The sequence below is a fragment of the Fistularia commersonii genome, chromosome 3 (assembly GCF_037954325.1).
Source record: "Fistularia commersonii isolate RoL2024-O1a breed Wild chromosome 3, RoL_Fcom_v1.0, whole genome shotgun sequence".
In the NCBI taxonomy this organism is placed as follows: Eukaryota; Metazoa; Chordata; class Actinopteri; order Syngnathiformes; family Fistulariidae; genus Fistularia; species Fistularia commersonii.
The window spans coordinates 16,504,748-16,517,538 of record NC_141286.1 but is presented as its reverse complement, the minus strand read 5'-3'; the positions used below and the strand labels follow the sequence as shown (position 1 = coordinate 16,517,538).

The following is a 12,791-nucleotide window of genomic DNA, read 5'->3' as shown; positions in this document are numbered from 1 at the left end:
CAAAGAACATACAGCAGGGCTGGATTTTTTTACATAGAGAGGTGAAAGACACAGTCAGGGGATGTGTCTGGTTCCACGTAGGAGAGGAGGTACCATCTTGGAGGACACATTCCATCAGTCAGGAGATGTGTCTGTTGGGTCTTTCGCATGAGACAGAGAGGGACACCTTGTCTGGAGGACAGTTGATCAAGCAAGGATACCTCCTTCGAGGCTGAGCACATGCTATTCTTTTGTCTCGTCGGTCTTCCCTCTCCCAAAGGAGACGTGTTCAGATGATAAGCATGGTTTTCCCACAGTAGAAACAGTAGTTACAGGGTTACATAAAATATTTCCACAACACTCCCCCCTTTTGATGATTCTTTAATTAATTATAATAGTACAGACAAAGTGATCATTTTTTCTGCAAACAATCCCTTTTCGGGGTTTTAGCATTCACTTCATTTATTAACCATTGTAAATTACGCTGTTTTTTTTTTTTCAGAGGACAGTCTCTTAACAGATAAAGCATAAGGTCAGGAAAAGGAAAAAAAAAAGAAAAAAAAAAAAAAAAGGTTGATACATCACTATTTTAGTGAAGCTAGTTGATCGGTGGTCTGGAAGCTTGTGTCTTCTTTGGGACAGAGCTTTCTTATTCATTATCTGTCCTGTAAGTGACTTGGCATATCACATGTAGGAGGAGAGCACTATTTCATCTCTTCCTCTGGTAGTAGCGTCACATAGATGTGGGGGTGGGAGTGAGACCTTTGGGATCTCAACACCAACATGTAGCAGAACAGCGAATAGGATTTCGAATGGGCTGGGGTTTGTGTGTGTTCGATCTCTCACTCTCATGTAAATCAGGACTCTAGGTAGGGCCTTTGTCCAGGATAAACCTACGTCAGCACAACATTTTGCTCGTTTTTCTTTTAGAGTTCCATTCTCTCTTCCGACTGTGCCTACACTCGCAGGGTGATAAGTACAGGGCCATCTTATATATATGCCCAAATCTTCTTCAACTTTTGGCTTTTCCCTTTAGGGGTCGCCACAGCGAATCAACCTACGCCATCTAACCCTATTCTCTGTATCCTCCTCTCTCACAGCAACTACCTTCATATCCCCTATGCCAAATCTTTACTTAATTTGTCAAGGGCATCATGAGCAAAATGTCACCCATTACTGCTCGAGATTTCGGTGGGGATTCCCCATCAAAGAATAAGTTAGGATAGGAGTGCTTTAGTGACTACACTTGCTGTTTGTTTTGGTGCCGGAAATGCTTCCACCCATTTTGACCACATGTCAACCATTACCAGACAATACTTTTTCCATTCTGATGGGGTTTGCTCACTAAAATCCTTCATTAAGGAACTCAAATGGTCTAGTTAGAAATGGCTTTGTGCCCTTCATTGTAGAGATGTTTTAAAAGGATTACAGTGTCAGCCTAGCACTGCTCAAGAGTTTCAGAGGCTCAGATGATATCATCTACGTACTGGAGGACAGTAGTTCCAGGGGATAGCTGTAAAGGGGCTAAACTGTCTTGAAGCGCCATATTGTAAATTGTGGGTGATTCACAGTATCCCTGACATAGCCTGGTGAACGTGTATGATTTGCCTTCAAACGTGAGGGCAACCAGAATTGGCTGTCTGGATGTACTGGGATGCTGAAAAAGGCATTGGACAGGTCAATGACAGAGAACCCTTGTGAGGCTTTTGGGATTTGAAACAGAATGGTGTGAGGATTTGGCACTATCAGGGTTCTAGCTTGGACTACAGCATTTACTGCTCACAGATCCTAGACGAATCTCCATTGGTGATGGGTTGTTCCCGTTCTCGTATTTTCTTTACCGAGAACAGGGGAGTAGAAACATGTAAGTCTGGTCAAGGTCTTAGTTACCCCTGCATTGAGGAGGAATTTGGACACTGAGTTGATACCAGCAATTGCTTCAGTTTTAAGAGAGTTTTGGTGCGCTTTTGGTCTGTAACGAGAATGCGCAGTGGTGCTATGGATCATATAAGGCCAACATCATATTTGAGAGCTGCCCAAAGACCTTGAGGACGACTCTTCAGGTATTCTGGGAGGTGAGAAATTGAATTTTAACAGCACATTGGCCCTAGCGAGAATAGTCGATGGGGTAATCCATTGAGTATACTGATCGGAGGGTTTCAATTTAAATAGGGTTTGGCAGTTTTTTGACTTAAGTCTTTTGATGGTGAGTACATAACTTTGGTTATGGGTGGTGTGTGGGTACCCAGTCAGTTATGTTTTTGCATGTGATTATAAATAGGCCAAAATCCCTCCACCTGTCAACAGGTGCTTTGGAGAGTGTCATTACGTGCTATTTGGTAGAATTCTGTCTGTTCTGGTGTGAGGATGACAGATGCTGCACAGCGCAAGAAGCTCCAATAGATAGTGTCTATTTTTAGGTGTCTAAACCTAATAGAAATTACTACTTACCAGTCTGTTGTCAAAGATATAATACCCCATGATCTTCTGATATTTATGTAATCCCCACTTGAATTTTTGAGCTTCCAATTAATCGTCCATTAAATTTTCAGAAAACAAAAAATAGGTTAAATATTTCATTTTATCAGATTTTTTTGTAAGTGCTTGGTCTCTTCTTACTCCTCTTCAGTAAAACCCCCGTATACAATCATTATCAGTCTATCATCTTGGACTGTGCAACCCTTCAATCAATTATCTTAGTCCTTGTAGGGATCACAAATAAGAAAAATATTTAAAATAATGTATCAAATACTATTTCACAACAAATTTATATATTTTTTTGTTAAAAAGTAGACTAATCTTCAAAACTGATTACTTTTCACTTTTCTAGAAATACATGAAAATAAAATAAATCTTGAAAATTAATAATATCCTTGAATTTATAAATTGGCAGGGATTATATTTGATTGTATATAAACCTTTCTTGTTATGACCTTAAAAAAGGGCTTTTCAAGACATTTTTTATCATATTGTCACATTGAATCTAATACTAGAAGTGTTTGGATAGTTAATTTGGCTTGGTCCTTACACTGTCATTAGCCATCTTTGAAATACTGTAGCACAGGCCTCTTGAAATACGCAATGCACGATAGTAACACCGTCACACTGATGTAAAGGAAACATTTTTCAAAAGGAACACATACAAAGAGCTTCAAAAGGAGGCAGGTTTTGTTTCTAAAAAAAAACATACATAATTTACACCCTAGATCTGGTTAGTCCTGTTAGGTGAAGTAGAGGGAATTTTTACCCCTCCCGGGACGCTTCAAATTATCATGACCAGCTTTGACACCATCAGATTCCAATAGACATCATGGCGAAAGGTGCTGTTCTCTTGCTGCTGTCTGCTTTGTTTGCTTCAACCGAAGGATTCCATGGCAATAGCATAAGTTTATTGACTCCAGAAAAGAAGGCAGATGGGACATTTCAGGTAGAGTAAAGAATCATACATATTTCTCATTGCAATTTTTTAAAATCTCCCTATCAGATTTTTAGATTTTATGATAAGTTGAAAAGCAATAGGCCAGAGGATTAACAGCATCTCATAAAGCTGTGATTTATGTTTTCATTTCTCTTTGAATATATTGAAATGATATAGTTACTTTGTTAAACTCTGAGTAAAGCAATGATGACAGTCAAGAAGGAAATGCTTCAGGACATTAAACCAGTGCATTTCATTAAGACCTGCAACTACTGGCGGGGCTGTTTTTTTAGAACCCTTAAACAAAAAAATAAACAAAAAAGCCAAACTTCTACAACAAGGTAGTCTTATCTTCGCACAGTCCAGTATTAAATCCAATATGAAACTACTGATTAACTTTTTAACGCCTTTCTTTTTAGGCGTGTAATTTGATTCTCATGTTTCAAAAATGAAAAATCATGAAAATAAATATTATCTGAAAATTTCAACTTACATTCATTTAGTTCTTGGTACCACCTGTTTTTTAAACAACAAAACGAAATCTTGCCCTTTGAAGTCATTTAATCATAAAATACACGAGGAACCTGAAAAACATGAGACAGATGAAAAGTCAGAGGACCGTCAAAGTCTGATATACGGTAAAGATACAGATGGGAATTATCATTATCTATAAGCCTTCGCTATTCACAGTAAAAATATGTATATTGTATCAACATAAAAAAAATTAATGCTGTTTGAAAGTGTGTTTTCACACATTTCTGTTCCCAAACCCTCTAGGTGACCTACTATCAGCGGGAGAACGGCAGGGGCGAATGTGAAGACCAGTCGTCCTACACCTGTGAGGGTGGAGTGTGCACGACCCTTGCTGAGAGTGCCTCACAAACAGACCATGACAACACAGGACAGGAGAGGTGGTGCCAGTCAGAGGGACAGACCACAGCCATAATTTCAACAAATGAAACTCATTTCCGTTTGAGGTATGACTGACATCTCATCTGTCCATCCCAAATCAGTGATTGAGAGAACATTTTATTTCACAGAGGGGATTTATTTTTGGGTGTCTTCAAACACCTGATCTCAGCCTTAAGAAATCAGTGGTATTTCTGTCTTTGGGTGTGACCTGTTGTTCTTGTATGACAAGCAGTTTCAAAGAAATGACAGGGTGTTTCAGGTATGAGAATTAAATTGCGCATCAATAATGGAAACGAGAAAGACAATAAAAATGTGACAGCAAAAATCTCTATCAGTTACGTAACTAAACAGAACTACTTGACTAAAAAAAAAAAAAAGCGATATTGCAAAGCTTTCAGTTAATGAGGAAATTTGAATTATTCCAGCTAGAACTTTAAATTGTGAACCCAATGATCCTTTCATATTTTCGCATTCACATTTTTTAATTTACATTGTATTATGAATAATCTTTTTCCCTGGTAAATTTGGTCATGAATATATTATAAGTACAAATGGGATTTCCCGTGAATATAATGTTTTTACATAAATGTATTGGTGGTTTCACTGATCAAATACTATGTATGTCCTGATAGGGAGTTACGGATGGTGTATGAAGATTTCTAAGAATACATGAGCAGTAACACGTTGAATCTTTTTCTTCTCAGTGACTCGGGCTGCTGCTGGGCATCCAACATCCAAGAGCTAACAGAGTGGACCTCTGGAGCCACACTGAACCTGGGAACCCGATCTGACACAGAAAACCTCAACAACTGTCCTGTAACAGCAACACTGTCCTCTCACAGGTATAAAATCCAGGCTTTATGGCTTCAAAACTAGATTTATTTGTTTGATCAAGACAGATTATAACAAAAACAAACAAACATGTACTACTATGAAATTACAAACAGTGTTCTCAGTTTATTTTTCATGTGAACGTTCATATTGTTATACTCTGTAATTAAAATGTAGTATTTTTGGCAAATTTCTTTGAATATATTATCTAATAAAACTAAATTAAGCACAAGTATACTAGAGTATTGATCAACCACTCAATCACTTTAACTAAGTTTTGAAATTACATGATGCTGACTAATGTGTTATAAATATCCCATTATAACACTGCACTGCTCGACTCATGCAGGGTGGTCCAGAACTGCTTTACAGAGCTTCAGCTTCTGGCCTATGATCCAGACGGAGATGTGGTGACATGCCGCTTTGCTACAGACACCAGTGACTCGAACCTCACTCTCAATCAGGTAATAAATCTGATATGAGAAACACAAGTATAGTTCTGCATATACAGAATACTCAAGAGGAGGAGGGGTGTTTAAAATTGAATATGCATTCATTAACATCAGGGGGTTCTCTTTCCCTGTGCTGACCTGGTAGTCAAATCATGATGACCATTACAAAGAGAGGGTTGGATGATGGTTAAACCTGAGCATTGCAATTGACTTCCACATGGATTGATCCCCCATGAAAACTTGAGATTTTGAATGCCAAAATCTGGTTTAGAGCCCAGCTAAATTGGTTGTAGTTTTAACAAATTAATTTGATGCGAACAAATCTGTAAAGAATTGTGATTTTGATCATTTCTTTGGGGTTGCGACAGTAAAAATGTATGCAGTTTTCTACTAGCAGTTAAACATGTTCATGGTAATCATCTCAATTCCTTTTTGATCCAGACTACCTGCACCCTGACAGCGAGTGGTGAGGTTGATGTCGGTGTTCATGTGCTTGAGGTGATGGTGGAAGATCACCCAGCAAAGGACATCATTTTGACCTACGCAGACGGAACAACAGAATCCAAGTCGGGCTCCGATCTGAGCGAAAACCAGCTCTGCAGCCTAGTACTTCAATTTACACTGGAGGGTAGGTGAAAAAAAAACAGCAAAGAAGAATCAATTATATGTTATATGAGAAGACAATTTAAAAATGTTTCAAAATGAATTATCTATTACAGATGGATATTTAAAAATGTATAAATAATGTGACCCAAAATCATGATAGCTTTAAAGATCTTGTACATAACTGGACTTTTGTTAATCTAAATTTGTTTTTTGTTTCTGATAAACCTAATTCTGCTTTACAGTATGACTTTTTAAAATCAAATTTGGACATGAAAAAAGGAATAGTTTTATATTTTTCCATTTTAGTTACATTTAAAAAGAAACAAATGTCAATCTTCTTTCCAAGACTAAAACTTATAATTTATTAATGGAATAAAAAACACAACACTGATTGAATAAAAGTAAGATAGATAGCACAGTGTCATTGTTAATTCAGTAATGAAAGGCTTTCATATCAGGATGTTTGGCACCAGTAGCATCCTTTGAAATATCTGTTTATTTGTCAACTGTGCTGATGTTTTATCACATTTTATACCATCCTCAACAGGCTCTTTTCATTGAGGACATCTTGTCCTCCATGTTTCTTCCAAGAGAGGATGCACGTGTAATACAATGCAGTTGATTGCTTCTGTCTTAACAAGTCTCTCTTGCTCTTTCAGTCCTTCCTCCTCTACCCAGCTGTGAAATTGGTCATGTGCTCCCCATGTTCTTGCCAAACACTCCTCCACATGAAGACATTCTCCACGCTACTGTTGGCGAGAAATTCAAGCTTCAAATCCAAGCACAGGCACACCACGCAAGGTTTGGACCTCATGCCTTATGCTCCATATGTTGCTGTTATAAATATGTTGTAACTTAGATATTTTTTTACAATACTATGGTACCATCTCTCCACAAGGCAAAGACTGAACAGTAAACATTTTTTTGTTTCTTCTTCCCCACCTCCATGTCCCTGAAGCATTAATGACTTCCAGATCAGTGGCCCCCAGAATATGACTAAGGAGCTCAAAGACAATGAGCATGGAGTTGTTGAAGTTACCCTGTTTTGGACGCCACAGCCTGCAGACACGCACCGATTCACCCCACTTTGCTTTGCTGCAGAGACAACTGAAAGGTGTGTGTTTTAATATTATGAATATTTTCTGTTGATTTAAGATTGAGATCACAAGGTTCATTGTTAAGTTGTCAAGAGTTAATTGCAAGATCTAACAAACATTCAACAAAGGGTTATAATGGCATAAAAAAATTCAAACCTTTTTTTCAGCTCCTGGCATTACTCCTTGAAAATGATCATATTAGGTTTCATTAGCTTTATTTTTTGTGCTCCTGACCTTTTCCACCCCTATAACTTTTTTTCTTTTATCATGCAGCCAATCGGAGATGAGATGTGTTGTTGTCCTTGTGAACAAAGCACCCGTTAACAAAGGTTTGTTCAAGGTTGTTTGATCATCAATATTACAGCAAACAAACCCAGTAGTAGTTGACTAGGTTTACATTTTCCATCCAGACCCCTCTTAACTGGAATACATTTTGCTGATCTATGACACCACACAAATACCTTTTAAAATGAAGATTTGCAACATTGAAGTTAAATTCACCTGGATTTCCTTTTGAGTTGTTGGAGAAAGTGAATCAGCATTTAGAAGTCATGTATATTTTGCAGATCAGGTTATTACTCTTTTTGCACAGAAACCATGTAGTTGGATTACATTTGCAAAGAATATGTCAGGATTAGGGACTTACTGTTACAGACCTGTAACTTGCCTAACAACCTCTTGATTCAAAGCTGAGTGTAAAGACTCAGGACTTACACTACACTTTCAAATCAGTGACTTGATTCAAATCCAGTGAATCAAGGTTTTGTTCTTGTAAACATTACAAATATTACTCCTTTTTTTTTTCAACCAGAGCAAATCAGCCTTAACCTTGGGTATATTTATGTAAATACATACAATTGCTGTTTCATTGGTAGTAAAACAGGTGTACCTTTTCAAAAATCCCTCAGGAAAGGTCACAGTTACATGTGCACCTAACAAGATGACGGTGGCCCTGGAAAAAGCCTCTATCCCTGACATGAATGAGAACTTCCTCCAGCTGCTGGACCCGTCCTGTCAGCTCACATTCAATGGCACTCACGTCCTGGCCAGTATGTCATTCAGCACCTGTGGCACTAAAGTGGAGGTGTGCAGATATAGTCAGATCCGACCTGATTACAGACAACATTTGTGTGGCTTTATACATTGTTATTGAGAACACCATCTGTTTCTCTTCAATAAAGGAGTCAGGTGACTTTATTGTCTTCACGAACAAGATCCAGTCCTTTGACGATCCAGATACAATCATCATCCGAAGGAAGACTGTCAACATTGATTTCTCTTGCCAGTTTTCCAAAACCATCAGCATCTCCAGCTATTACAATCTCCAACAGTCTAACTACATTTTCACCGAGTCCAGCTTTGGCAGCTTTGGTTACAGTTTTGATATTTACCGGGATGGAAACTTCACAAACATGGTGGAGCCCACCGATTATCCAGTGCAGGTGAAACTAATGGATATGATTTACATGCGTATCAAAGGTGAATCAGACCTCCCAAATGTGGAACTGTTCGTGGAGTCATGCAAAGGCACACCTGATGGCAACCCGGAAAACAACATCTACTATGACCTCATCAAGAATGGGTAAATTCCAATGCTCTCTCGACTGCTTTTTAAACGTTTAAGTAGAACTGCGTTTGTTGTATGTTTGAACTTGACAATGTGTCCATGGAAGTAGCTGTTTTCACAACAATCTGAAAAGGGAGAATGCTTGTCCCATCGAGAAATGATAGATAGATCGAATAGTTTTTTTTAAAGATAGATAGATGAGATGATGAGATGAGAACAACTTTATTTTTCCCGAAGGAATTTGTTGTGCCAGAGTTTCAAGTAAAAACATGACAGTAATAGATAATAGTAGGAAGGAGGAAGAATAAGAAATACAATGAAATATAAATTGTCTTAACTGTTAACTGTTAACTACAAAGATTTGAACATTCCCTGCGGCTGAGGGAAGAGAAATTAAAAAGTCTGATAGCCTCAGGTAGGAAAGACCTCTTGTGGCGTTCAGTGGAGCTTCTTGGTGGAATCAGTCTATGACTGAAAGAGCTGATAGAATGGGATTTCTTACATTGCTACTTTGGACCATATACAGGTTGATATGATATACGAGTAAAACTCAAATGAATGAGTAAACTTCTTCCGTTCAACACTTTTTTAAACAAACTAGAATTTGTGTATCTAGATTCTGAATGGATAAAGTTACTTACGTTTTTCTTAATTGATTGAAAGCTGAAATTTATTTCATTGTATTTACCCATCTGTGAGATCTAAATCACTTAGTAGGGCAATATTATTGGAGTTTTAAGAGGGTGTGCCATGTTATACATACTGTGCATTTTCTTTCAGCTGTCACAAGGATGAGACCTTGCAAGTAATTCAAAAGGAGGGAATGACATACAAATTTGAGATGCAATCCTTCAAGTTTATTGGGGACTATGATGAGGTAAATTTGATCGCAAATATTCCAAAAAATCGAGATGTTGGGAAACATTCATTCTCTCACTTAATAGTTTTTTTATGCAAGCACATCTTTGGATAAGGTTCTGTTCCTTACTATCCATACTATACACTTAAAATATACAATATCACTCTTATTTAGAATGTTCTATTTTTTTCAAAAAGTATAACGATTTTATACAGTTTGGTGTCAGTAGCTTGCTACATTTATATACAAACTCATATTGCAGGAAGAAACATCACTTTTGCTAACTTCTTTGAAACACGACAAATTTTCATCGTCATATTCAGCCGGTCAGTTATATTTTTAAATTAGGATATAGATAGATAGATAGATAGATAGATAGATAGATAGATAGATAGATAGATAGATAGATAGATAGATAGATAGATAGATAGATAGATAGATAGATAGATAGATAGATAGATAGATAGATAGATAGATAGATAGAAAACAGCAAACTTAACTGTCAATTTTTTTTGGATAAAATAGTTTCACATCTGATTTTGACTAAAGGTGATTCCCTGATATAATTAGTAACTGGAATGGATCTGTTGCTTCACAGTTTTACATCACCTGCTCTGTTATCCTGTGCGAGCCCAACAATCCGTTCTCCAGATGTTCTCAAGGCTGTGTGAAGGATGCCTTCCGTAGGCGAAAGCGATCACTGGGCATGGAGACCTCCGGCCATCTCATAACTCAGGGTCCTTTGCAGTTTGTTGGGACATCTGGTCCAAATACAGATATGGATAATGACAATGTGATTCAACTTTTTCATGCTGAGATGAAAGATGATGGTGAAGTTGAGGAAAAAAGTGTTGTTGTGGGGAACAATGACGAAGAACCACTGAACTACAGCTATGATGATTATGTTTTGACACAAGAAGAGGCTGGTGCCGTCGATGAGTATTATGAACAGTATGAGTATGACTACACAGAAGACGATGAAATGGGTGAGAACTGTTATTGTCTGTCTGTCTGTCTGTCTGTCTGTCTGTCTGTCTGTCTGTCTGTCTGTCTGTCTGTCTGTCTGTCTGTCTGTCTGTCTGTCTGTCTGTCTGTCTGTCTGTCTGTCTGTCTGTCTGTCTGTCTGTCTGTCTGTCTTTCTTTCTTTCTTTCTTTCTTTCTTTTAACCTATCCACTTATGTTTTTACTTCAGAGTTTAACATGAACACCCGATCCAGCGAAGGAGATTGGGAAATCCTTAACTTCGGCTCAAAGACTGTGTCCTGGATCATTGTCCTCACCTTGGTAGTGGTGGCGTTATTTGTGGTTACCATTTACTGCACCAAACAGAGAAAAGCTGATGACCGTAAACATCTTCTAAGTTCACACTGGGAGTACTAAGCTTAATTAAACGAAATTGTGGACACTGTTTTATTATAAGATATTCCAAATCTTCATAAGAGATCTTCAGGCGGCCTTGATCTCTGTACTCTAGTTTAATTTGATTTGATCTCTGTGGGATTTGTAAAAGGCAGAAGATTAGAAGTGGGGAATAATATGGTACACAATTAAGGAAGCTGGAATTAAAGGTGAAATTATATTAGTTCCTTCAATTGTCCTGTTTAAATTAATTAAATTAAATTAAATTAAATTAAATTAAAATAAATATTGTTATCCAACATTATATTTGATTTGACAGTTTTATCTCACGTGTATAAAGTGTGATTTCTATTGAATAACGTTCTGAGTGTCAATGGATCCACCTTGCACCACTTGGACAATCTGATATGATAACAGCATCTACAATGAATAAATCAATTTTCCAACTGTGTTTAAAGACTGAAATTAGCTGAGATCTAATCTAAAATCCCTTTAACAGCCCCCATTTCCCTGGTTGAAAAATCAGCCCCCAGTCCTCAATTAAAATTTCCAATATGAGCTGGTTATGTTCCAAGTTATGTTTGAAAGCAGGGAGTGTGTGACCTTAAAAATTAAAGTTACAAGTAAAAGTGAACAAAACAAAAACAATATCCTCTGCACAAAGAAAGAAAAGAAAAAGTATTTTTAAAGAAAGAGCAGTCACAAATCATCAAATAAATCTATTCAACCAACTCTAAAGTAAGTAAGTGAAAGAAGCTTCAATTCTTATTTAAACAGGTGTCTGTCAATAGAATCCGAACTTCACAGTAATTCAGTATAGTTTTGCTTCAAGGCCCATCATCATAACAGAGGCTCTCAGAAATTGCAAACAAACTCAGGCCTTTTTCCCTCATCCCTCTGACCATAGATAAGCCTATACTTCTTTACTTGATGTCCTTTCATTTTGCCTTATTGAACATATTCAGTGACTTCCTCTCCAGTGTCTCCCTAAGCTCAAGTTTGCCTTGCTTCCTCGTTTGGGTGGGTCCTACTGGTTTTATGGAATGTTCACACAGGTAGTCTGGGTGTCACATGTCATTATCAGCTCTCCAATTTTTTTAAACGCATCTCAGTACTACTGAGATGAAAAGAAATGCATAATTAAAACTATCCCTGTGGCCAAAACTTCACTCAACAATTTTTACTTTATGCAAAATGACTCAGAACATACCAGCATTGATTTCTGCCGTCTTCGGGACTTTTAAAAAAAATCCACTAAATCTGTTTTTTCAACATGTCTTCACGACTCTGTCCTGATTGTGTCAACATTTTCCCCTTCAGGTTTCAAGTAAATATTAATGTATTGTACTGACTTAAATAAATTCCTCTGCTGTAAATATATGTGTGTGCGTGTGTGTACACATGAATGTACATAAAGGTGACATAACAGGAAATGCAATCGCCATGTTCCGTGAAAAGTTGAATTAATAAAATACTGTAGTTTGTGTTAAAACACTCACTGTAATGCTCATACTTAATTCCTACTAACCTAATCTACAGATTCTCAATCCTCACATATTCAAACAGTAACTCAATTGCAACATTTCCTCTCAGGTTGGAACAATATATTAGTGGAGACATGGGGGAAAAAAAAAGTTTAATCCATCCATAAATCTCCTTTTTGGTCTATGGGACTGTCTAAAAAATTTTTAATATTGTGATAAAGTTCTTT

The 12,791-nt window shown here is 37.3% G+C and overlaps 1 protein-coding gene across 1 annotated transcript; it reads left to right on the top strand.

Moving 5' to 3' along the window:
• Positions 1–3,274: 3,274 nt before the first annotated feature.
• LOC147235675 (uncharacterized) lies at positions 3,275–12,456 on the top strand. Its single transcript, XM_086143838.1, has 13 exons — positions 3,275–3,406; positions 4,175–4,374; positions 5,014–5,151; positions 5,490–5,604; positions 6,034–6,220; positions 6,858–6,999; positions 7,157–7,312; positions 7,569–7,624; positions 8,204–8,379; positions 8,477–8,877; positions 9,643–9,739; positions 10,320–10,707; positions 10,914–12,456. The coding sequence occupies exons 1-13, from the start codon at positions 3,290–3,292 to the stop codon at positions 11,099–11,101; spliced, it is 2,361 nt and encodes a 786-aa protein (XP_085999964.1). The 5' UTR covers positions 3,275–3,289; the 3' UTR covers positions 11,102–12,456.
• Positions 12,457–12,791: the final 335 nt, after the last annotated feature.

Excerpts from the sequence above, each read along its gene's own strand:
- LOC147235675 (XM_086143838.1), top strand. The coding sequence starts at position 3,290 with ATGGCGAAAGGTGCTGTTCTCTTGCTGCTGTCTGCTTTGTTTGCTTCA. Across the intron at positions 6,221-6,857 it reads ACTTCAATTTACACTGGAGG|TCCTTCCTCCTCTACCCAGC; the intron begins GTAGGTGAAAAA and ends TTGCTCTTTCAG. Across the intron at positions 8,380-8,476 it reads CCTGTGGCACTAAAGTGGAG|GAGTCAGGTGACTTTATTGT; the intron begins GTGTGCAGATAT and ends TCTTCAATAAAG.